The following is a 19,140-nucleotide window of genomic DNA, read 5'->3' as shown; positions in this document are numbered from 1 at the left end:
GGGTTAATTACGAAAATGCGCCTGATCCCAGTAGGCTACAATAAAATTCTTGAGCCACCGTAGTTGCATACGCCATAGATACTTGATAAATAAAAAGTTATCGTATTTACCACATAAACGCTTTATGAGAGTCACTCTAAACGTGTTGCTTCATAGTTCCAATGTAATACACTCACTACAAACCGTGGTTTGCCATTGTAAGAACAGTCAGGAAAACCAAAATTACGTCTGCAAATGTCTGAGCATCGCCGAGTCTTTCCTCTACTCTAATATAGTTGAAAAGTTAGTTTCTTCTTTCCAACACTAGTCTCCCTGACACTTCTACTTAACATGGTCTCTTTGGTAATTGACATGAATTAGCTGAAGTCCATACTACGTTATTAGCACGCACTGTAGGTCAGGAGGAACAGATCAGTGACTCCACTTTGCTCTCATTTCCGAATCTGCAGTTACAACCCCTAATACACTCAACATGGCCAGATCGATACGTAATCAATCACTGCAAATAGTGCTTTTGGTTTGTAAAGCACCTCAGCGTAAGGTGCAATTTAGTGCTAGAAACAATAAAAATATACATACATTTCCTCTGCTTCTGATGAGATGGCAAATGTGATTGCTTTGCGATTTTCAAGTGTTTCCTGAAAACTACATAAATTAAGATTGTACATCATAAATAATATGGATGTAACTACAGATTGTGAATGACTAAAAAGTGCATTAAGGTTTATGCTCTTTATGGGTTTTTTTCCAGCCAATGTAACTGAGGTGCCAGAAAATTGTTTTTTTTTTTTTTTCTCCCCTCAAAGAACGAAGACCAGCAAAAACCTTGTTCCATATTTATTTAAAAAACTCAGCTTACATCCTCATAAAACGTCATCTAATATACAGTACCGTTAGGATGTCAGCAGTATGGTCACACAGAATGTTACAACACCAAGACCAAAGGATTTTCAACTGTACACAACTGACACCGTGCACTGGATGTGGAAAATACTTTTACCCATGATTCCATCCCATCGACAACAGAAAAGAAATTCTTCAACAAACATGTAAGGCATTTACACTGGATTCAAAGTGAAATGTTTCTCAGTTTCTCTTCCAAACAAACAGGAAAATGAAGCATCACGTACAGTAGGTACAGTAGTAGAAGATGATAAATCTTCGGTTAGAGTACAAGTAATTGCAGGTCCAAAACTTTCTAAAAGTTTTCATATTTGGGTTGCATCTCTGTGGTGCGGTCAAAGAAGCGACCACTTAAAACACTTTTCTCGTGTATCTAAGGTCATATGACTCTTTGACTCCATAATGATTTACTACCCCCACCCCACCACCTCCCAAGTCTTTTGTACACTTGCAGCTTGATGCTCAATTTCAAATAAATAGTGTAATATTTCATATTTTTACAGAATAAAGTAGATTGACAGGTACACAAACCGTAACGGCACAGTCTTTCAGCACGACAGCCCGGCCCTGGAGAAGTAAAAGACGGGATGAAATGGGCAATGTGTGGGGGGGGGGGGGGGGGGTATGCATACTGTTGGCCCAAACTGGCAGGAGGGCAAAGATAATGAGAATGCCTACATATCCATGCGTGTCCATTTCAGGGGTAGTCATGATGTGTGCTTTCTGAAAAGTGTTACTTCAACACGAGCAAAAAAACAAAAGAACATGGTAATCGCAATCGATCTCAGTTCTACTGATGAAGAAGCCCCACTTTGGCCCATTAGAGTTCTCGAGCTTGGTGGCTCAACCCCAAGGAAAGTTTTTCTGTTCTCTTCCTCACCCCAGTCTACAAAGGCAAGCTCCGCAGACAGGACCCCACACGCCCCAATTCCAGAGTAACCGAAATCGTGCAGGGGGCCCAGACACCAGCCCTCTATGATGCTTTGAGTCAGTCTTCACTCAGCGGTGCAAGGCCGCCGTCGCGGTGATGGAGATGGCAGTGCTCTTCTCTCTCACACTCCAGCCCTCCCACCTCTCCTCTCACCAACACAACTCCAGGGAATGGGAACGTTGGGCGGGATACCACCCAGAATGCCGAGCGGAAGGACACGGGTCATGCTATGTACAACTTGGTCCTCAGGCAGTAAACGAGTCACATGACCCACTCTCCTCCGTGGGGGGATTTAGGGGCGGGTTTATAGCAGGCAGTTCACAGAATAGGGAAAGACTGGTCAGGGACAGGGATGCAGTGACAGGTGTGTGCAGGTATCTCGTGTGCGTACAGTATGGGGGGGGGGGGGGGCAGAACAGCACCTCCTTCTCCTCATCCTCCCTCTTTGGGATCATGCACCGTATACACATAACCAGGGCCCATTAAGCCAATGGTGCCGGCAGGACGGGGTGCCACCTGGTTTCGGATAGTTCGGTTGGGTGGTTTGATTCCACATACATTCAAACAAAGGCAGCTTTGACTCGGAGTACAGATTGGGCCCTCATACACATGTACACACACACACACACACACACACACACACACACACACAGGTACATGAAAATGTGTGCACACACACAGGGAAAGCACAGAGCTGGATTACCTGAACTTCACCCCAAACAGAATAAGTATAAGGACGACAATAGTAACAAAAAGGATTAAAATGACCAGCATCTTGCGGTTCTTCTTCTGGTACTGTTCCGCCTGCAAAAGACACCAAAGAAAGCCGACACACATGACAAAGCTGCAGGTTAGGGATGTCACAGGTATAGGGATGTCACAGGTAAGGCTCACTAAACTATCTGCTGCAGATTAGGGATGTCACAGGTATAGGGATGTCACAGGTAAGGCTCACTAAACTACCTGCTGCAGGTTAGGGATGTCACAGGTAAGGATGTCACAGGTAAGGCTCCCTAGGCTCTCTCTGACACAGGGGGTTTCCTCTTTCAGTGCTGCCCCAGCCCTTTACAGGGGCTCTCAGTAATCGTGTTCTCTAAAGCAATGGTTCTCAAACTCGGTCCTGGAGGACTACTGTGTATGCTGGTTTTCATTCCAACCTCAACTGCAGTCCCAGAATTTTAACAAGCTGTAAAGTTTTCTTAATTAGGTTCTTTTCATGTTTTGGAGCTGGGGTACCAGGTCTTGTCCAGAAAGGGCCAGTGTACACACACCTGATTCTACTAATCAACCACTAGAGTCTTTGCTAAGCACTTTGATTAGTACAATCATAATACAAGGGCATTGTATTAATGCCTATTTTAAACAAGGTTTTGTTAGTATACTTCACCGTTCACTAAGAAGTAACGTCTAAACTTAGCTAAACTGTTGCATAGCAACGGTAATCACAGTGCTATCGCTCATTGAGTTAACTGAAAATGGACAGATTTCCTCTAATGATGAAAATTATCTGAAATTTAAAAAACCATCAAAGTAAGGGAATACAAAGACAGCTACCTTGAATTTGGTTTCATTGAATATGAGGATGGGGGAACGTTCTGAATTTGCAATACAATGCAATACTTATTGCAATGCTACAATACAGACTGCCTGTAGGTTCAGAGTGTATTGTAGCCTACCACCTGAGTCTGTAGTTGTTGTTAGGCTTAATTGGTCATTTATTTAGTTCTACTGAATGACTGGCCGTATGACTATTTGACTGTTTAATGCTAGTTCTAAAGATGATCAAATGTTCTCAAATGCTATTGATGGACTAATTGTTATTTATCTGTTATTTATATTCTGCACATGCAATTCAATGCTGGAATACATTTTTAAATACATTTCTCTTAATTTGTGTTTTTCTTTGCACATAGCCTACACAGGAGTGTGAGAAATAGGCCTAATATGAAATAATTTGTTCAATACGTATGTGAGGGGGTCCTTGAAAGATTTTGTCCCATAAAAGGGGTCCTTGGTGATAAAAAAGTTTGAGAACCCCTGCTCTAGAGAATTGGCCTCCAGCCACTATTTCTTTCTGTTCACACGGTGCTTCCGAGTGATTAAATCTTGAGAGACTTTAAAGTTTGAGACCAAATTTTTTTTTTCTAGATTCAAATGCTTAATTTCCAATGTTAAAAACGAAATCCAACTGTACATGAATACAATTAATACTTGTCAATCACTGAATTTTACCATTTAAAGTCAACTTTGCAACCTAACACAAGAAGTTTCCAGTCTAAAATGAGAACCATCACTGATATGTTGATAAAAACAGCTGTGGGCCAGGCATTTCATAAATAAAGTGAAAATGACTTGGGGAACCCATCCCCCAGCCCCTGATCAGGCCTTACCTTCTGTAACTGTTTTAGGCCCTCGTCTGTTTTCACACAGGCCTGCTCCACATTGAAGTCAATTCTGTCCAGTACTGTGCCCTGTCAGCGAGCAGGCAAACGACAGGTCAGAACCACAAGCTCCAAGCTCAGTTAAACACAAGTCAGGTTAAATGGGCTGTTCATGCAGGTCCACCGATCCTCGTAATCTCTGGATCGGCCGACAGATTCACACGGGGAGGGGGAGGGGCTTCACATCCAGCTGACTGAAACAGGCGAATGCGCACAGACGCTGTGCAGATCCAGTCCAGCTGATCGCCTTCGCACGGCAGCTGCGTTTTAACCCAGAAGCGCAGCCTGCCTGGTTACGCTTGCATGGTCAGCACAGTGAACAGGCTAATTTTACTTATCTTGAGCTGAACTGATAAAATGCTACTGGGGCATGTCTGCCGGTCACCTCACCTGCATGCTAATAAAAGCAAAACCTTCTAGTTCCATGGTGATGTCTACATCACCTAATGTCAAACTATACTATTCAGTAAAGCAGCTGGAGCTGTAGCATATTTTAATGGAATGCTAACGGAACATTCACCACTCAAGACAAACCTGTTTGCCTTCAATGTTAAATATGCAACGTTGGTGTGCAAGATCAAATCTGTCCAGTACGTTAAAGGTTTTAGGGTAATAAATAGTTGCCATCAGTCCTGCAGTTCACCTGCAGTTTCTTTCTATGTTATTCAATAGATCAAATGTCAAATGTCAGCTTCCACAATTGATTTTGTGCAAATGAAGACATTCCTTGTTGGAACCTAGTACTAACTACTCCATGCACCTATATCCACCACCATCATCATGAATGTTACCATAATCATCACTGCTATTATTATTTTCTGTAATTCCCACTTCACAAATTTATTTTCTGAACTATATTGTTATGATGGACACGCCCATGCACCAGAGACACACCTACCTGTTCCACCACCATTCCCGCCAGGTCCCGGAAAATCTCGTTGAGGTCAGAGATGGACTGAACGATCTGTCGGATCTCCCTCTCCCGCTCCTCCACCATGACCGTGTTCTGTTCAACCAACACCAGCTGGTCATCTGTGAACCCCTTTGGGCGCAAGACGGAGGAAAGGGTAGGAAGGGTCATTCCGTTTGAATACCAACTTAATGTTCCACAGTTTTAGACCTGCTTAACAATTCAACACATATTTCCTCTTCCAGTGGTGCTAAAAAAAGTTTTGTATTAAATATCTGTGGATGTATGGTCCATTTAAGATACTATCTCCATTAGCTATTGGGTGGCTCATCCTGTTAAGGCATTATTCTAATTCATGGACGGACCCCAGTGACCCAACAAGTCGGGTACTTAATCCAGACTGCGGATTAAGTGCCAACTGGGTCCAGCAGCTCCACAGGATGATTCATAATATGCCCTAGCACACAAGGGACAGATTCACTTAGCTGAGATGACTTCTGGTTTGTTTTGGAAATCTTTAATTGGTCAAAAGTAAAGTTTTAAGACTGAGATTCTGTTCATTTAGAAAATGGCCCACCAAAATTACACAGTTTGACATTTTACAGTTCTCCATAGGTTCAGTATATTTATACTCTGAACTCTGATACACCGCTGATACTTCCAGGATACTGCACCACACAGAGGCGTATGCTCACCCGGTCATACAGTGCTATGTTCACCCTGTCATAAAGTGCTATGTTCACCTGGTCATACAGTGCTATGTTCACCCGGTCCTACAGTGCTATACTCACCCTGTCATACAGTGCTATGTTCACCCAGCCACACAGTTCTATGCTCACCCTGTCATACAGTGCTATGTTCACCCAGGCATACAGTGCTATACTCACCCGGTCATACAGTGCTGTGTCAGCTTGTATTCACTCTGTCATACAGTGCTATACTCACCCTGTCATATAGTGCTATGTCAGCTTGTACTCACTCTGTCATACAGTGCTATACTCACCCGGTCATACAGTGCTATACTCACTCTGTCATACAGTGCTATACTCACTCTGTCATACAGTACTATACTCACCCGGTCATACAGTGCTATACTCACTCTGTCATACAGTACTATACTCACCCGGTCATACAGTACTATACTCACCCTGTCATATAGTGCTATACTCACCCTGTCATACAGTGCTATACTCACCCTGTCATACAGTGCTATACTCACCCTGTCATATAGTGCTATGTCTTCGTCCTCCTCCATAAGAGGGCCAGACGTGTCAAAAAAGTGCTTGGATCTCTCCTCCCGATTCTTCATACCTGCAGTAGGGCAGAGGAACAGAGCTTTCAAGAGAGACACCAAAATAAAGCGACAACAAACCCAACGGAGGGAGGAAAGGAGGCAGAGTTGGCGGGTTGGCGGGGTGGGGGGTTCGGTGTGGTGGGGCAGCAGGTCAGCGGGGTGGGTGGGGGGGTGGGGGGGGGGCGGTTGCAGCGGGTCAGCGGGCAGTGGGTCAGCGGGGTGGGGGGGGGGGCGGTTGCAGCGGGGCAGCGGGGTGGGGGGGGGGTTGCAGCGGGTCAGCGGGGTGGGGGGGGGGGGTTGCAGCGGGTCAGCGGGGTGGGGGGGGGTTGCAGCGGGTCAGCGGGGTGGGGTTGCAGTGGGTCGGCGGGGTGGGGGGGGGGGCGGTTGCAGTGGGTCGGCGGGCAGCGGGTCAGCGGGCAGTGGGTCGGCGGGGTGGTGGAGGGGCGGTTGCAGCGGGTCAGCGGGCAGTGGGTCGGCGGGGTGGGGGTGGTGGGGGGGGTTGTAGCGGGTCAGCGGGCAGTGGGTCGGCGGGGACTCTCACGTTTCAGGTAGCCGGACTGCGTGTGGCGGAAGCTGATGGACAGGTCCTGCAGGCTTTGGGCCAGGGAGGACACCACGTTCCTCAGCAGGCGGTCCTCCTGCTGCGTGCAGTGGCCACACCGCGCCTGCAGGCTGGTCACCGAGCGCTGGCAGCGGTGGAACATCTGCGGGGGGAGGGGCACAGGCCTGACTGACAGGTGGGACTGCCACAGCAGCTTAAAAACCACGGCACCCTTCCAGAACTTTCTGTAGAATTACAGGATTCCATCCGCAAGTAGCACAGACTGAGGATATCAAACCTTAGAACTAGGATATCAAGCTCAAGTTCTGACTGGCAGCTGGCTTTGAGTTTCAGACATGCCTTATTTCCAAGGTCTAAACTGCCAACTGAAAGGAATCACAGAGAAAGATACTGTGCACACAGTGTAGCCATTCAGGACTGAAGTTTGAGATCCAAGATTTAGTCCCATTGTCACAGCATTGTTATTGAATCTATCTTATTCAGTATGTTAAAAAATAATAATAATTTCAGGTGTTTCAGCTGTCAAATAGTATAATATATAAATAATTTTTTAAAAAGGGCATTCCCAAGTTAATAGCCAAATTGCAACCAAAATGGAAAATGAGAACCTATAATTCAAACCTCTGTGTGCTTTGTAAAGACACTGAGGCGTGTTGAGCACCAAACAGGGCCTTGATGAAAACGGTGGGAAAATAAGAACATTTTATGTCCGTGAATACTTCTTTTCCTTTGGGCCAAACAAAAAACAAAAGAAAAAACTCTTGTGAAGTGTGGCTCTGGAAATTATAGAACGCAGACGTTTATTTTATCCTGGTTGAAGCCAGTGTCCATGGCACACGATACTTGCCTGCATCGGACACAGCAAAAATGGTTGAATGCACTGCTCAACTGAAACTTAAGCAATCACTTCTATATTGGTGTGATGATCTCTATGGTGGTATAGACATGGTGCCATGTCTCCAATACCTGTATTATCTCCTGCTTGGTGATTTCTATGGTGGTACATGATTTGAATGGTGGTGTGTGATATTTATGGTACTGTGTCCCCTGTACCTGTGTGAATTCCTGTGTGGTGATCTCTATGGTGGTGTGTGATCTCTATGATACCGTATCTCCTGTACCTGTGTGATCTCCTGCGTGGTGATCTCTATGGTACCGTGTCCCCTGTACCTGTGTGATCTCCTGCGTGGTGATCTCTGTGGTACCGTATCTCCTGTACCTGTGTGATCTCCTGCATGGTGATCTCTACGGTACTGTGTCCCCTGTACCTGTGTGATCTCCTGCGTGGTGATCTCTATGGTACTGTGTCCTCTTTACCTGTGTGATCTCCTGCGTGGTGATCTCTATGGTACCGTGTCCTCTTTACCTGTGTGATCTCCTGCGTGGTGATCTCTATGGTACCACGTTCTCTTTACCTGTGTGATCTCCTGTGTGGTGATCTCTATGGCATGCTCCTCCTCACTGCTGTCATCCAGTGTGGGTCGGTTCATGTGCTTATCATGCAGGCTGGCCAGCTCCTTCATCTTCTGCCGGATCCGCGTGATCTCGTACTGAATCTGCAGGTACACATGGCACACCGTCAGGCCCCCGTGGTCTGGAGAGGCAAGCCGTCCCGCTGCAGCGACAGCCATCTTCCAAAGACCTCAACACTTCTGACAGAGAGCACTGCATCTTCCAAAGACCTCAACAGTTCGGCTAGAGAGCACTGCATCTTCCAAAGACCTCAACAGTTTGGCTAGAGAGCACTGCATCTTCCAAAGACCTCAACACTTCTGACAGAGAGCACTGCATCTTCCAAAGACCTCAACACTTTCTGCTGGAGAGCACTGCATCTTCCAAAGACCTCAACACTTTGGCTAGAGAGCACTGCATCTTCCAAAGACCTCAACACTTCGGCTAGAGAGCACTGCATCTTCCAAAGACCTCAACAGTTTGGCTAGAGAGCACTGCATCTTCCAAAGACCTCAACACTTCTGACAGAGAGCACTGCATCTTCCAAAAGACCTCAGCACTTCTGCCATTATTATGTATTATTATAATTGATTTAAATTAAAGAGTAATTCAATCTGGCTATTTCTTTAAGGACCAGCGAGAGTATATTTAGACCGCCACATTCCCACAGTTCCTCAGGCCTCTGCTAACCGCTCAAACCCGCCTAGACCACCATGCAGTCCCACAGCTCATCCACCCCATCCACCCACTAGGGTGGCAGCCCTCACCCCATCCACCCACTAGGGCGGCAGCCCTCACCCCATCCACCCACTAGGGCGGCAGCCCTCACCCCATCCACCCACTAGGGCGGCAGCCCTCACCCCATCCACCCCATCCACCCACTAGGGCGGCAGCCATCTCCCCATCCACCCACTTGGGCGGCAGCCCTCACCTCATTCACCCCATCCACCCACTTGGGCGGCAGCCGTTTGGTGACTCCAATCGCAGCCTCAGGATCCAGACTGATCCCAGATACCAGGGCCATCCGGTCATCGGCCAGCTGAAGGGGAGGGAACAGGGGACAGAGGGAACAGGAGAGAGGGAACAGGAGAACGAGGGAACATGAGAGATCAGGAGAGAGGGGGAACAGGAGAGAGATCAAGAGAGAGGGGGAACATGAGAGAGATCAGGAGAGAGAGGGAACAGGAGAGAAAATAGAGAGAGGGAGGGAACAGGAGAGAGGAAACAGAGAGGAGGGAACAGGAAAGAGAGGGAACAGGAAAGAAGGGGAATGGGAGAGGGAGGGAACAGAGAGAGAGAACAGGAGAGGCAACAGAGAGACAGCGAACAGGAGAGGGAGGGAACAGAGAGAGAGGGAACAGAAACCATGAGAATAGGAGAAAAGAGAGGAAACAAAGAGGAAAAAGAGGGAATGGGAGAGGGAGGAAATAGGACACAGAGGGAGGAATGGAACATGAGGAAACAGAGAGAGGGAACAGGAGAAAGATGGAACAGAGAAAGAGGGAACAGAGAGAGAGAGAACAGGAGAGAGAGGAAACAGAGAGAGGGAACAGGAGAGAGAGAACAGGAGAGAGAGGAAACAGAGAGAGAGAGAACAGGAGAGAGAGGAAACGGAAAGAGAGGGAACAGGAGAGAGAGGGAACAGAGAGAGAGAACAGGATAGAGATAACAGAGAGTGGGGTCAGGATAACCAGTATGAGCCAGCAGAAACCTGATACAACATTATTACCTGGAATACTTAACCCTTTAGACACCAGTATTTTTCCCTTAAGATTACTGATACTTTAAAACATCAATTTCCTCCAAAACTCTGAACAAAATTATTTTTTTCATTCTCTTACACAGAAAATTGTCAAAGCCTTACCTTTAAAGAATCATTGGTCTCAACCTGCTTTCCTTTGTGTTGACTGGTTAAAAAACATGCCAACTGACTGAATAATGCATGGGCAAGTAACCCCAACCCTTTGGACACGAAAAACTTTCCAGCACAGCAGAGCTGAGTGCAGCACACAGTAAAAGCCAGCATCAGGAGCAGTTAAATTGCAGAATCAGAGCAGATTAGATAAATGGATCTTTACGCCATCAGTGTTCCTTAATTTCAGGCACCAGCGTGCTTTTAGAGTTACAATCAACGTCACCCTCAGGGTGCAATGAGGAGGTGGATATAAGGGCATTACTGGTACCTAGAGAATTCGTTGTTTATTACTGTGTACAGGACGTTAGCTAAGAAAACTAATGCATTTTGTACTTATCGTGGACATATGTCATACATGTATGCAGTTCCTTTTTGAGAGACAGTGGAACCCCATTAGAATGCAATAGTTGAGCTCTTAAGTGGTGTCGTGTTATAACGGGTTAATTTAAAAAGATGTGCCCCATTCTAAACCTGCCACAAAAACTTCATACCGGTCTTGCGCTGGATTGTGCCTGCACAGGCCCCTGGTACAGTGCTGTATCCAGTGAATCACCTGAATCACCCAGTGCTGTATCCAGTGAATCACCTGAATCACCCAGTGCTGTATCCAGTGAATCACCTGAATCACCCAGTGCTGTATCCAGTGAATCATCTGAATCAGTCAGTGCTGTATCCAGTGAATCACCTAGGACTGTATCCAGTGAATCACCTGAATCACCAAGTGCTGTATCCAGTGATTCACTGGAATCACCCAGTACTGTATCCAGTGAATCACCAAGTGCTGTATCCAGTGAATCACCTAGGGCTGTATCTAGTGAATCACCTGAATACCCAGTGCTGTATCCAGTGAATCACATTAATCACCCAGCACTGTATCCAGTGAATCACCTGCTGATTCACTCTCATCTTTTTCCACTGTAATCCAGCCTCTTCTATTGAAGAAGGTGGTTCTCCAAGTTTCTCTGCTTCTGTTTTCTAACAATGAAGGGTGGACTCACTTCCCAAATCAGCTGTGTTTATTGTGTTCCCTTTTTTAGCTAATCTGGTGAATACAGATACTCTTTATTTTTGGCTGGACCGCAACAGCGGGGCCAGCCCTACAAACGCGAATGTCTGTGACTGACTGACTGAGTTATGAAGTTACACCATTGGTCGGCAGGATCACGTGTGTTAGGTCCAGCCATATATTAGGTTTTAACCTGGTCTTGTTACATTAAAAGTTTCTTCATATTCTATAGGATATTCAGCTTTTGCTTCTATTATCAAGAGAACTTTAAGAACAGTTAACTATCTAATATTTCACTGAAACTCATGGGGACTTTTCAAATTCACTGTACCTGGTTGATGGTGTACCTGTGGAGACTGAGAATGGTACTGAAATTAAATATTAGTATAGAGGGATTAGGACTGAGCCCATATGACACTGACTTACCTGCATGGGCTTACTTTTTCAGGGAACAAAGATGATGCTCTTACTCAGGAGTGTAAAACTCCAGTCCTGGAGGACCACAGTGTCTGCTGGTATTTGTGGTTTTTCAATGATCAGCCAATAAAAGCCTTGAGAACAAGGTGTGTGGACTCTTTTGGTAAGCAATGACTTAATCACTTGAGCTGAAACATACCCAAAGCCAGGAAACAATGTGGCCCTCCAGGACTGGAGTTAAACCAGCAGACCCTGTGGTCCTCCAGGATTGGAGTTAAACCTGCAGACCCTGCGGCCCTCCAGGGCTGGAGTTAAACTTGCAGCCACTGTGGCCCTCCAGAACTGGAGTTAAACCCACAGAAATAGCGCCCCCTCCAGGACTGGAGTTCTCCAGGACTAGTACAGCTTGGAAACAACCTGTAGATGTACATGTTGCACTCTTTCTTTCCACCTTATTCGTCTCAGCTGTCATCAGTATCACTACAATCAATCAAACTTTATTGATCTGAGCTTTAATCTCCTCCGCAAAGGTGAACCCCCACAGACAGACACAGTCATCGTTTAAAGTCCAGAGATTAATCTCACTGCGGTCTGCGTGTTGCGGTCTGCGTGTCACATCTGTGGATCCTGAGGCGTAGAACTTGCAACTAAGGGAGCAATGCTGGGACAGTGCTACGCCTGCATTCATGTTATAATGGGGCAGGTTATAACAGGGTTCCACGGTATGCATTTTATTAGTGTCTCAGAGGGCAATGAATGTTTCGCATGATGAAAATGATTAAATAATAGACATGACTTGTGTTTCAAAGTCTTTACAGTTTATTTCTTTTGCACACGGTTTTAATATTAGTGTTGAATAATTTTGTTAATATTTTCATGTTGTCCACCACCTGTTGTCTTAGATTAACTGCATGATTACCAATAAAAAAAGTAAACAGAAGCAGGTTGAGAGCAATGATCAGTAGAACTGTGAGGTTCCTGCCTCCTATCTTTCAACAGCTACCACATTCATTTGTGGTTACACTGCAAATCCCAGGCCATGCTCCAGGAAATAAACACCAAAGTGGGCTCATTTCTAATATACCAAGAATACATAATATTTATTTATTTCAATTCACATTTCAATGTTAATTGAGCCCCGTGTAAGAACCGTGCTGAAGCCAGACAAGGTTCTCTCTGGAAAAGCAATTTGACTGTACCTCATCCAGCTCCTAATTTGATTGGAAGATCCCAGCCCAGTCACGTCCAAGGAGGAGGGGAAGGAGGGGAAGAGAGAGAGAGAAGCGAGAGGGACAGGAGTGAGAGCAAATGAGCCCTGAAGTGATTGGATACACAGTAACACACACACAGCACTGCATACGGTCCCATAGAAAGCATCTAAAACACACTGCATACACTCCCATAGAGACCATCTAAAACACACTGCATACGCTCCCATAGACACCATCTAAAGCACATTGCATACGCTCTCATAGAGACCAGTTAAAACACACTGCATACGGTCCTATAGACTATCTAAAGCACACTGCATACGCTCCTACAGACCATCTATAACACACTGCATACACTCCCAGAGACACCATCTAAAACACACTGCATACACTCCTATAGACAGCATCTAAAACACACTGCATCCACTCCCATAGAGACCATCTAAAACACACTGCATACACTCCCATAGACCATCTAAAACACACTGCATACGCTCCCATAGACAGCATCTAAAACACACTGCATATGCACCTATAGACCATCTTAAACACACTGCATACACTCCTATAGACCATGTATAACACACTGCATACGCTCCTATAGACCATATATAACACACTGCATACGCTCCCAGAGACGTCTAAAACACACTCTCACACACTCTCATAGAGACCAGCTAAAAATACACTCTCACACTCTCATAGCAACCAGCTAAAACACACTACATACGCTCCCATAGAGACCAGCTAAAACACACTGCATACGCTCCCATAGAGACCAGCTAAAACACACTGCATACGCTCCCATAGAGACCAGCTAAAACACACTGCATACGCTCCCATAGAGACCAGCTAAAACACACTCACACACTCTCATAGACCGTCTAAAACACACTCTCACACACTCTCATAGAGACCAGCTAAAACACACTGCACACACTCTCAAACAATCTCACAAATCAGATCACCCGAAAATAAACTGCACATGCTCAGTAATGATTGATAAGAAAGGATTCCATTGCATGGCAGTTCAGACATCACACTTTCCCACAACAGCAACCTGGGATCAGCAAACGTCTAAGAGAGGAAAAGTCTGAATGGCTGTATAAAATGATTAGAGATCAGCAGAGTCTAGAGACCACTCTGTATTTTGGCGCCATAATCCAAACACTTTTCCTGAGGAATATGCTTAAATGGGTCACTAATTTTGTCCAGAAAATCAATTCCAGAAATTAGAACAAGCTCATGAAGCAAATGTTAAAATGTGTTTTGTATACTTCACGAGCTTAGATAGATAATGTACTTCACATAGCACACACATGCTCAGAGATGTATTGTTTAGTCACATAAAAGAGATTGGATACTTTTAGGTGTACTGGTCACGTCAAAATGAAATAGCTACTTCAACTGTTTAGAAACCAGGAACATTACTGCAGATCGTTTATGACTTGAAAAGAGACTTTATACTTTTACCAATACTCCGGACAAACTTCTTTTCACTGCCATTTTGGTCAGAAAAACATTTTGTTGAAAAATTATTATTGAAAAAAGCCATCCGCAAGAGTGTTTTCAAAAGTACATATTTTACCCAAGTCTACAAAGTTGTCTCGTGGGACTTCAAAAACTAAACAGAACTGCCGTGCAATGGGAGTGTGAATTAAAATACTAAATGAGCATGGTCCCCTTCTCACACATTCAGATATAAAAATAATTTAACATTCATATAACCACCGGCATTTTTCAAGGTCGGCAAGAAAGCACAAACATGCAGAGCTGAGAGTAGAGAAATAAAAATCAACACAAAACTTCAGCTAAGGCCAAAATTAAGGACATGAACCGCTAAGCATAAAGGTAATAATCGGCCAATAGCTGCTCTTTGAGTCGAGAGGAAATTCCACCTCACAGAGGGGCTCTGCGGCACTGAACGAATGAAGCTGAATTTCTCAGTTTAACGTTTTACTGCCAAGAGCACGGAGGACTGAATCTGTAAAACGGTGATGCGATGTTCACTGTTACACACAGGTGCGTCGACACTTACAAAATGTCAGAACTTGTTTGGAATGACCCTCGATTTTGATGCTTTAACTTGAACTTTTTTTTTTTCTATGATAATTATGCGAACACGCAGAATACATCTGGAGACGCAAAGAAATGCGAGATTCAGAAATGTGCCGATGACATCGTGTAGGGAGCGGCCTTCAAGACAAAACAACATTCTTCAGCCTTTTATTCTGTACGAAGAAAAAAAACATCTTCAAAGGAGGAGACTGTATAGGAGTGGAAGAAAAGATAAAGCAGTCCCAACCGAATATATTTTCAACTGTCTTTAACTTAGCTTCTAGGCTATATTCAAATACAGGCTTTGATTTTGGCATATAGATCACTAGCATCCTTTTCCTATTTATGTTTGAAAATTTGTAGGGGGGATGAAATTTGTTGTGACAGCACCAGTTATGGGCCGACAAAAATGTTTCCGTGCCTATCCGCGTGTAGTTGTTCAATGAATTAAATGTTAAGAAGATGCGCTCGGACATGACAAAAGGTGTCGCAGTTGGTTTCGTTTCATAATTTAGACCTATAAAAAACCCTCCATTTTCATTCACAGTAGTTAATGTTCTTCGCTGTCAAATATTTCCCTTCAATTTGTCAATGATTATGTTATGAATAGAGAACAATGTTAACAGAAAATAATGCCACAAGGGTCGTAAACAATACTGCAACATTTATTATGCGCACTATCAATGGGTATTATTGTCTACTATTATCTGCAACTTCAAAAAAGACATTTATATGAATACAGGTGGTACATTAATGCCCGATACTGACAGCTAGGTCTGTGAGCGAACTGTGTTGATGCACGTAAATGATCTCGCAGACTTCCTACTCCAGAGTTTGGTAACGGCTTACTCTACAATACACAAAAACATACATAGCAAATGACTTGATCCCACATAGTATATGAACTGGGCGGAAGTTTGCGTATATGTCCAATTTATATGTTCCTTATACCAATTCTAAGTGTGTGGCTGAGTTGCTCTGCGGAAATTCAGTGCTGTCAAGTACTCAATGTAAGAATATAAGAATGCAACATTCCCAGCAAACACAACAAAAACAGTAAAGACATGCAGGCAAAGCACAACGCCGTTAATAAAACACAAAACATGCGAACTACATGCAATAATGGGATTAGAATTTCATTTAAGGCAATAAAGAATAACTTCAAGTTGCGTTACACACATGTAGACTGTGCTGTGTAAAATGCACTAACGTTACACTTCATCATATTTAATAGTAAATGATAATACCCAGGAGTATTAACTAGCAAGCCATGGACGCCAATACTATACGATAGTTACTCTCAGGGCCGCCGACACCGGGGGAACACCGGGTCAGTTGTCCCGGGTCCTGGGTCAAGGGGGGGGGGGGAATGGCCCTCTAACGTTTAAATAATCTGCTGGTATAATCCGTGAAATCTAAATCCATGGATAATTTAAAAGCATTAAAGTTGGGAATGATACCATGTCTCAGTGTGTTGCTGTATTTCATCTTTTGCGCACGGGGGGGCTTTAGAGATCATCTTGTCCCGGGCACGAGGAAGACACACGGCGGGCCTGCAGGGTTACTCTGCAAATTACGCGAAGTACTATCGGTAGTGCGTGGCCTCGCCCGTGTCACACAACTATTCGTTTGGCTTTTGATGGGTAATATTGTATTCATGACAGTGGTGTCGTAATGGGAATTCAGAGTTTTTTTCATTTTTGCCAGCTGGCTAACAACGAACACAAACGCATCATATTTTCGTATTAGGAATCGATACATATATCAAGGGTAATGTGAACACCAATCAAACGTCACTGAGACAAGTGGGACAACCATAAAAGAGTAACTAGCGTTAGTCTAGCTAACTTAGCTCGCTAGTTGACAGGCTAGACAGTGCGTCTCATTAGGTGACTTGCCTGGTCGCTAAAAGGGCAATCTAGCTAGCGTCGGCTAGGTTCAACAAGCCGTCAAACGTTAGCTCACGTTAGCTAGTCTACGGCTTAGAAATGCATTACTCGCTAGCATTACGTTTGCTACGATAAGACACACGGCACACAGGTGCATTATTGTTAGCAAGTAAGCAAGATAGCAGCAAGCTAGCTGTCACTAGCTAGCTGCGCACTTGTGCTTACTAGCTACTAACTAGTAATGCTAGCTTACTAACGGCTGAATTATCTACGAGGCTAGCTAGCTGAAAATAAAACACACACGCACTCACACACAACAAATGTCAAAACAATCCAGACGATTAACGTTAGACTCACCGCAGCATTGCTACGTGTACTCAGAGCACGACGGGGGTCGTTTGTACTCACTTGCTCAGCCAAAATCTGCCGGTTTTGGATTGCATTGTTCCGCATTAATAAGAAGGCATCGGTCAGGCGCCTAGTTGCCATGACTGCCTCTCACAAGAGGGGTTTAACTTGCTAACGCTGCTACTGTATCAAATAACAGCACCTACTGTGTATAGCTTCCTAGGAAGAAAGCTTAGATATCAATGCAGACAGTAACGTTAACACACGAAAGGAAGAACCCCTCTCCCCTCTCCTTCCAAATGCGGCAAGTTAAGGTCACTGCGTATTTTTCTCGTTTCTATAAATACGCGCATACATAAAATGTCCAACAAATACCGGATGCCGTTTATATTTTATGCTTAGATTTTGATCATTTATGGGGTCATTCTACGGCCTCTCCGCGACGCAGAAAAAGGTAAATAGACAGCCCCACCAGTCCACTTCCTCTGCCAGCAGAGACGGTGTTAGCTCCGTGAAGCTGGCAACAATTGGAGACTTCCGGTTAGAGGATTTCAAACTAAAAGCTTGGTAATGCAATGATTTCTTAAGTGCTATTTTGTCGTTTTTCTTCTTGTAACTAATACAGTTGGATATAATTACACATTATATACTTATACCTTTAATTATAAACCCACACCTTTAACATTACGCAGTCATTTCTGGAAAATCACGTTCCCAGCCCGTTGTTGCTGGTGTTCTACTGTAGCCCGCCCATGCATTTCTATACACTGTCAGTTCAGTACTGGCTCATTTGCATACCAGATTACTGCTAAAACTAAAAATCGTTACCAAATGAAATGGGGTATACATTTACTCTACAGACCCATACCTATAACATTAGTCATTTCTGTGAAATCATGTTCCCAGCAATTTTTGCTGGTGTTTTAGTGTAGCCTGGTCATGCATTGCCATGAAAGGGGGTATACAGTAAATGTAATATATAGAACCAGGATTCAACCAAATACAAATATAAATGCATTAAATTCCAGAATTCTATTTAGATTATTTATTTAATTTACATGTATTTATTACATTTATTTAATTTACATAAAATTACATGTATTTTTCCGGGTGCAATTCATAGGAAGTTTGTCACAATACACTTTACATTATAGGGCGAGAGTGATAAGAATAAACCTCCTAGGTGGGGAAGGAATAAATCGTAGGAGGAACCAGGGTTAAGAGGGGGAGCCCATCCTTTTCTGGCTGGCACTGAAGGCAGCTGTGATGAACACGATGCACCTGGTAATCGTGGGCACTCCCAGCCTCTGGTAAAACAGTCACACGCTGTAACCCTCATGCTGAACCTTTTTTAAAATTATTTTAATTGTTTTAATTATTATTATTATTATTATTATTTTTAGTTATTTTTTATGTTTCTACTGATTCTATTTATTCATTTTTATTTATTTTATTAATTAATTATTTTTTTTATCATTTTTAAATATTTTAATTTTATTATGGCTAGGGTTAGAGTTTAATATTTTTATTTAATTAATGTATTAATTTATTTATTATTTATTATTATTATTATTATTATTATTATTATTAGTAGTAGTAGTAGTATGTTTAACCTACAAAACTACTTCGATAAGTTCAGGATGAAGGTTACAAGTATGTGACTGTATTACAAAACAACAGAGGCTGGGGGTGGCACAGTTACAGAGTGCAATGTCCATCATAGCTGCTGTTTACATCCTTGCAAACTCTGCAGAAAGACCAAGCAGAGGACCCAAGACAAAATCCAAGGTGTAGCAACCATTG

The 19,140-nt window shown here is 43.9% G+C and overlaps 1 protein-coding gene across 4 annotated transcripts; it reads right to left on the bottom strand.

Moving 5' to 3' along the window:
* Nucleotides 1-822: 822 nt before the first annotated feature.
* Nucleotides 823-17,853, bottom strand: stx16 (syntaxin 16). Of its 4 annotated transcripts, XM_035388252.1 has the most exons (10): nt 17,347-17,853; nt 13,031-13,042; nt 9,425-9,532; nt 8,457-8,597; nt 7,021-7,183; nt 6,423-6,496; nt 5,881-5,898; nt 5,174-5,317; nt 4,225-4,305; nt 823-2,638 (listed from the first exon to the last, which is right to left on the bottom strand). In XM_035388252.1, the coding sequence occupies exons 1-10, from the start codon at nt 17,476-17,478 to the stop codon at nt 2,534-2,536; spliced, it is 978 nt and encodes a 325-aa protein (XP_035244143.1). In that variant the 5' UTR covers nt 17,479-17,853; the 3' UTR covers nt 823-2,533. The 4 variants fall into 4 exon arrangements, with proteins under 4 accessions (XP_035244143.1, XP_035244142.1, XP_035244145.1 ...); XM_035388251.1 differs by lacking the exon at nt 5,881-5,898 and having other exon boundaries at nt 6,405-6,496; XM_035388254.1 differs by lacking the exon at nt 5,881-5,898 and having other exon boundaries at nt 6,405-6,496; nt 17,398-17,853.
* Nucleotides 17,854-19,140: the final 1,287 nt, after the last annotated feature.

The sequence above is a fragment of the Anguilla anguilla genome, chromosome 13, assembly GCF_013347855.1.
Source record: "Anguilla anguilla isolate fAngAng1 chromosome 13, fAngAng1.pri, whole genome shotgun sequence".
Lineage (NCBI taxonomy): Eukaryota > Metazoa > Chordata > Actinopteri > Anguilliformes > Anguillidae > Anguilla > Anguilla anguilla.
This window is presented reverse-complemented; position numbering and strand designations above follow the sequence as displayed.

What these genes read in the sequence shown, in the direction of transcription:
- stx16 (XM_035388251.1), bottom strand. Translation starts at nt 17,478, where the DNA reads ATGGCAACTAGGCGCCTGACCGATGCCTTCTTATTAATGCGGAACAAT. An exon ending in ACATAGCACTATATGACAGG is followed by an intron (nt 5,318 to 6,404) that starts GTGAGTATAGCA and finishes TTGCGCCCAAAG; the next exon opens with GGGTTCACAGATGACCAGCT. An exon ending in GCCTAAAACAGTTACAGAAG is followed by an intron (nt 2,639 to 4,224) that starts GTAAGGCCTGAT and finishes TGTCTTTTGCAG; the next exon opens with GCGGAACAGTACCAGAAGAA.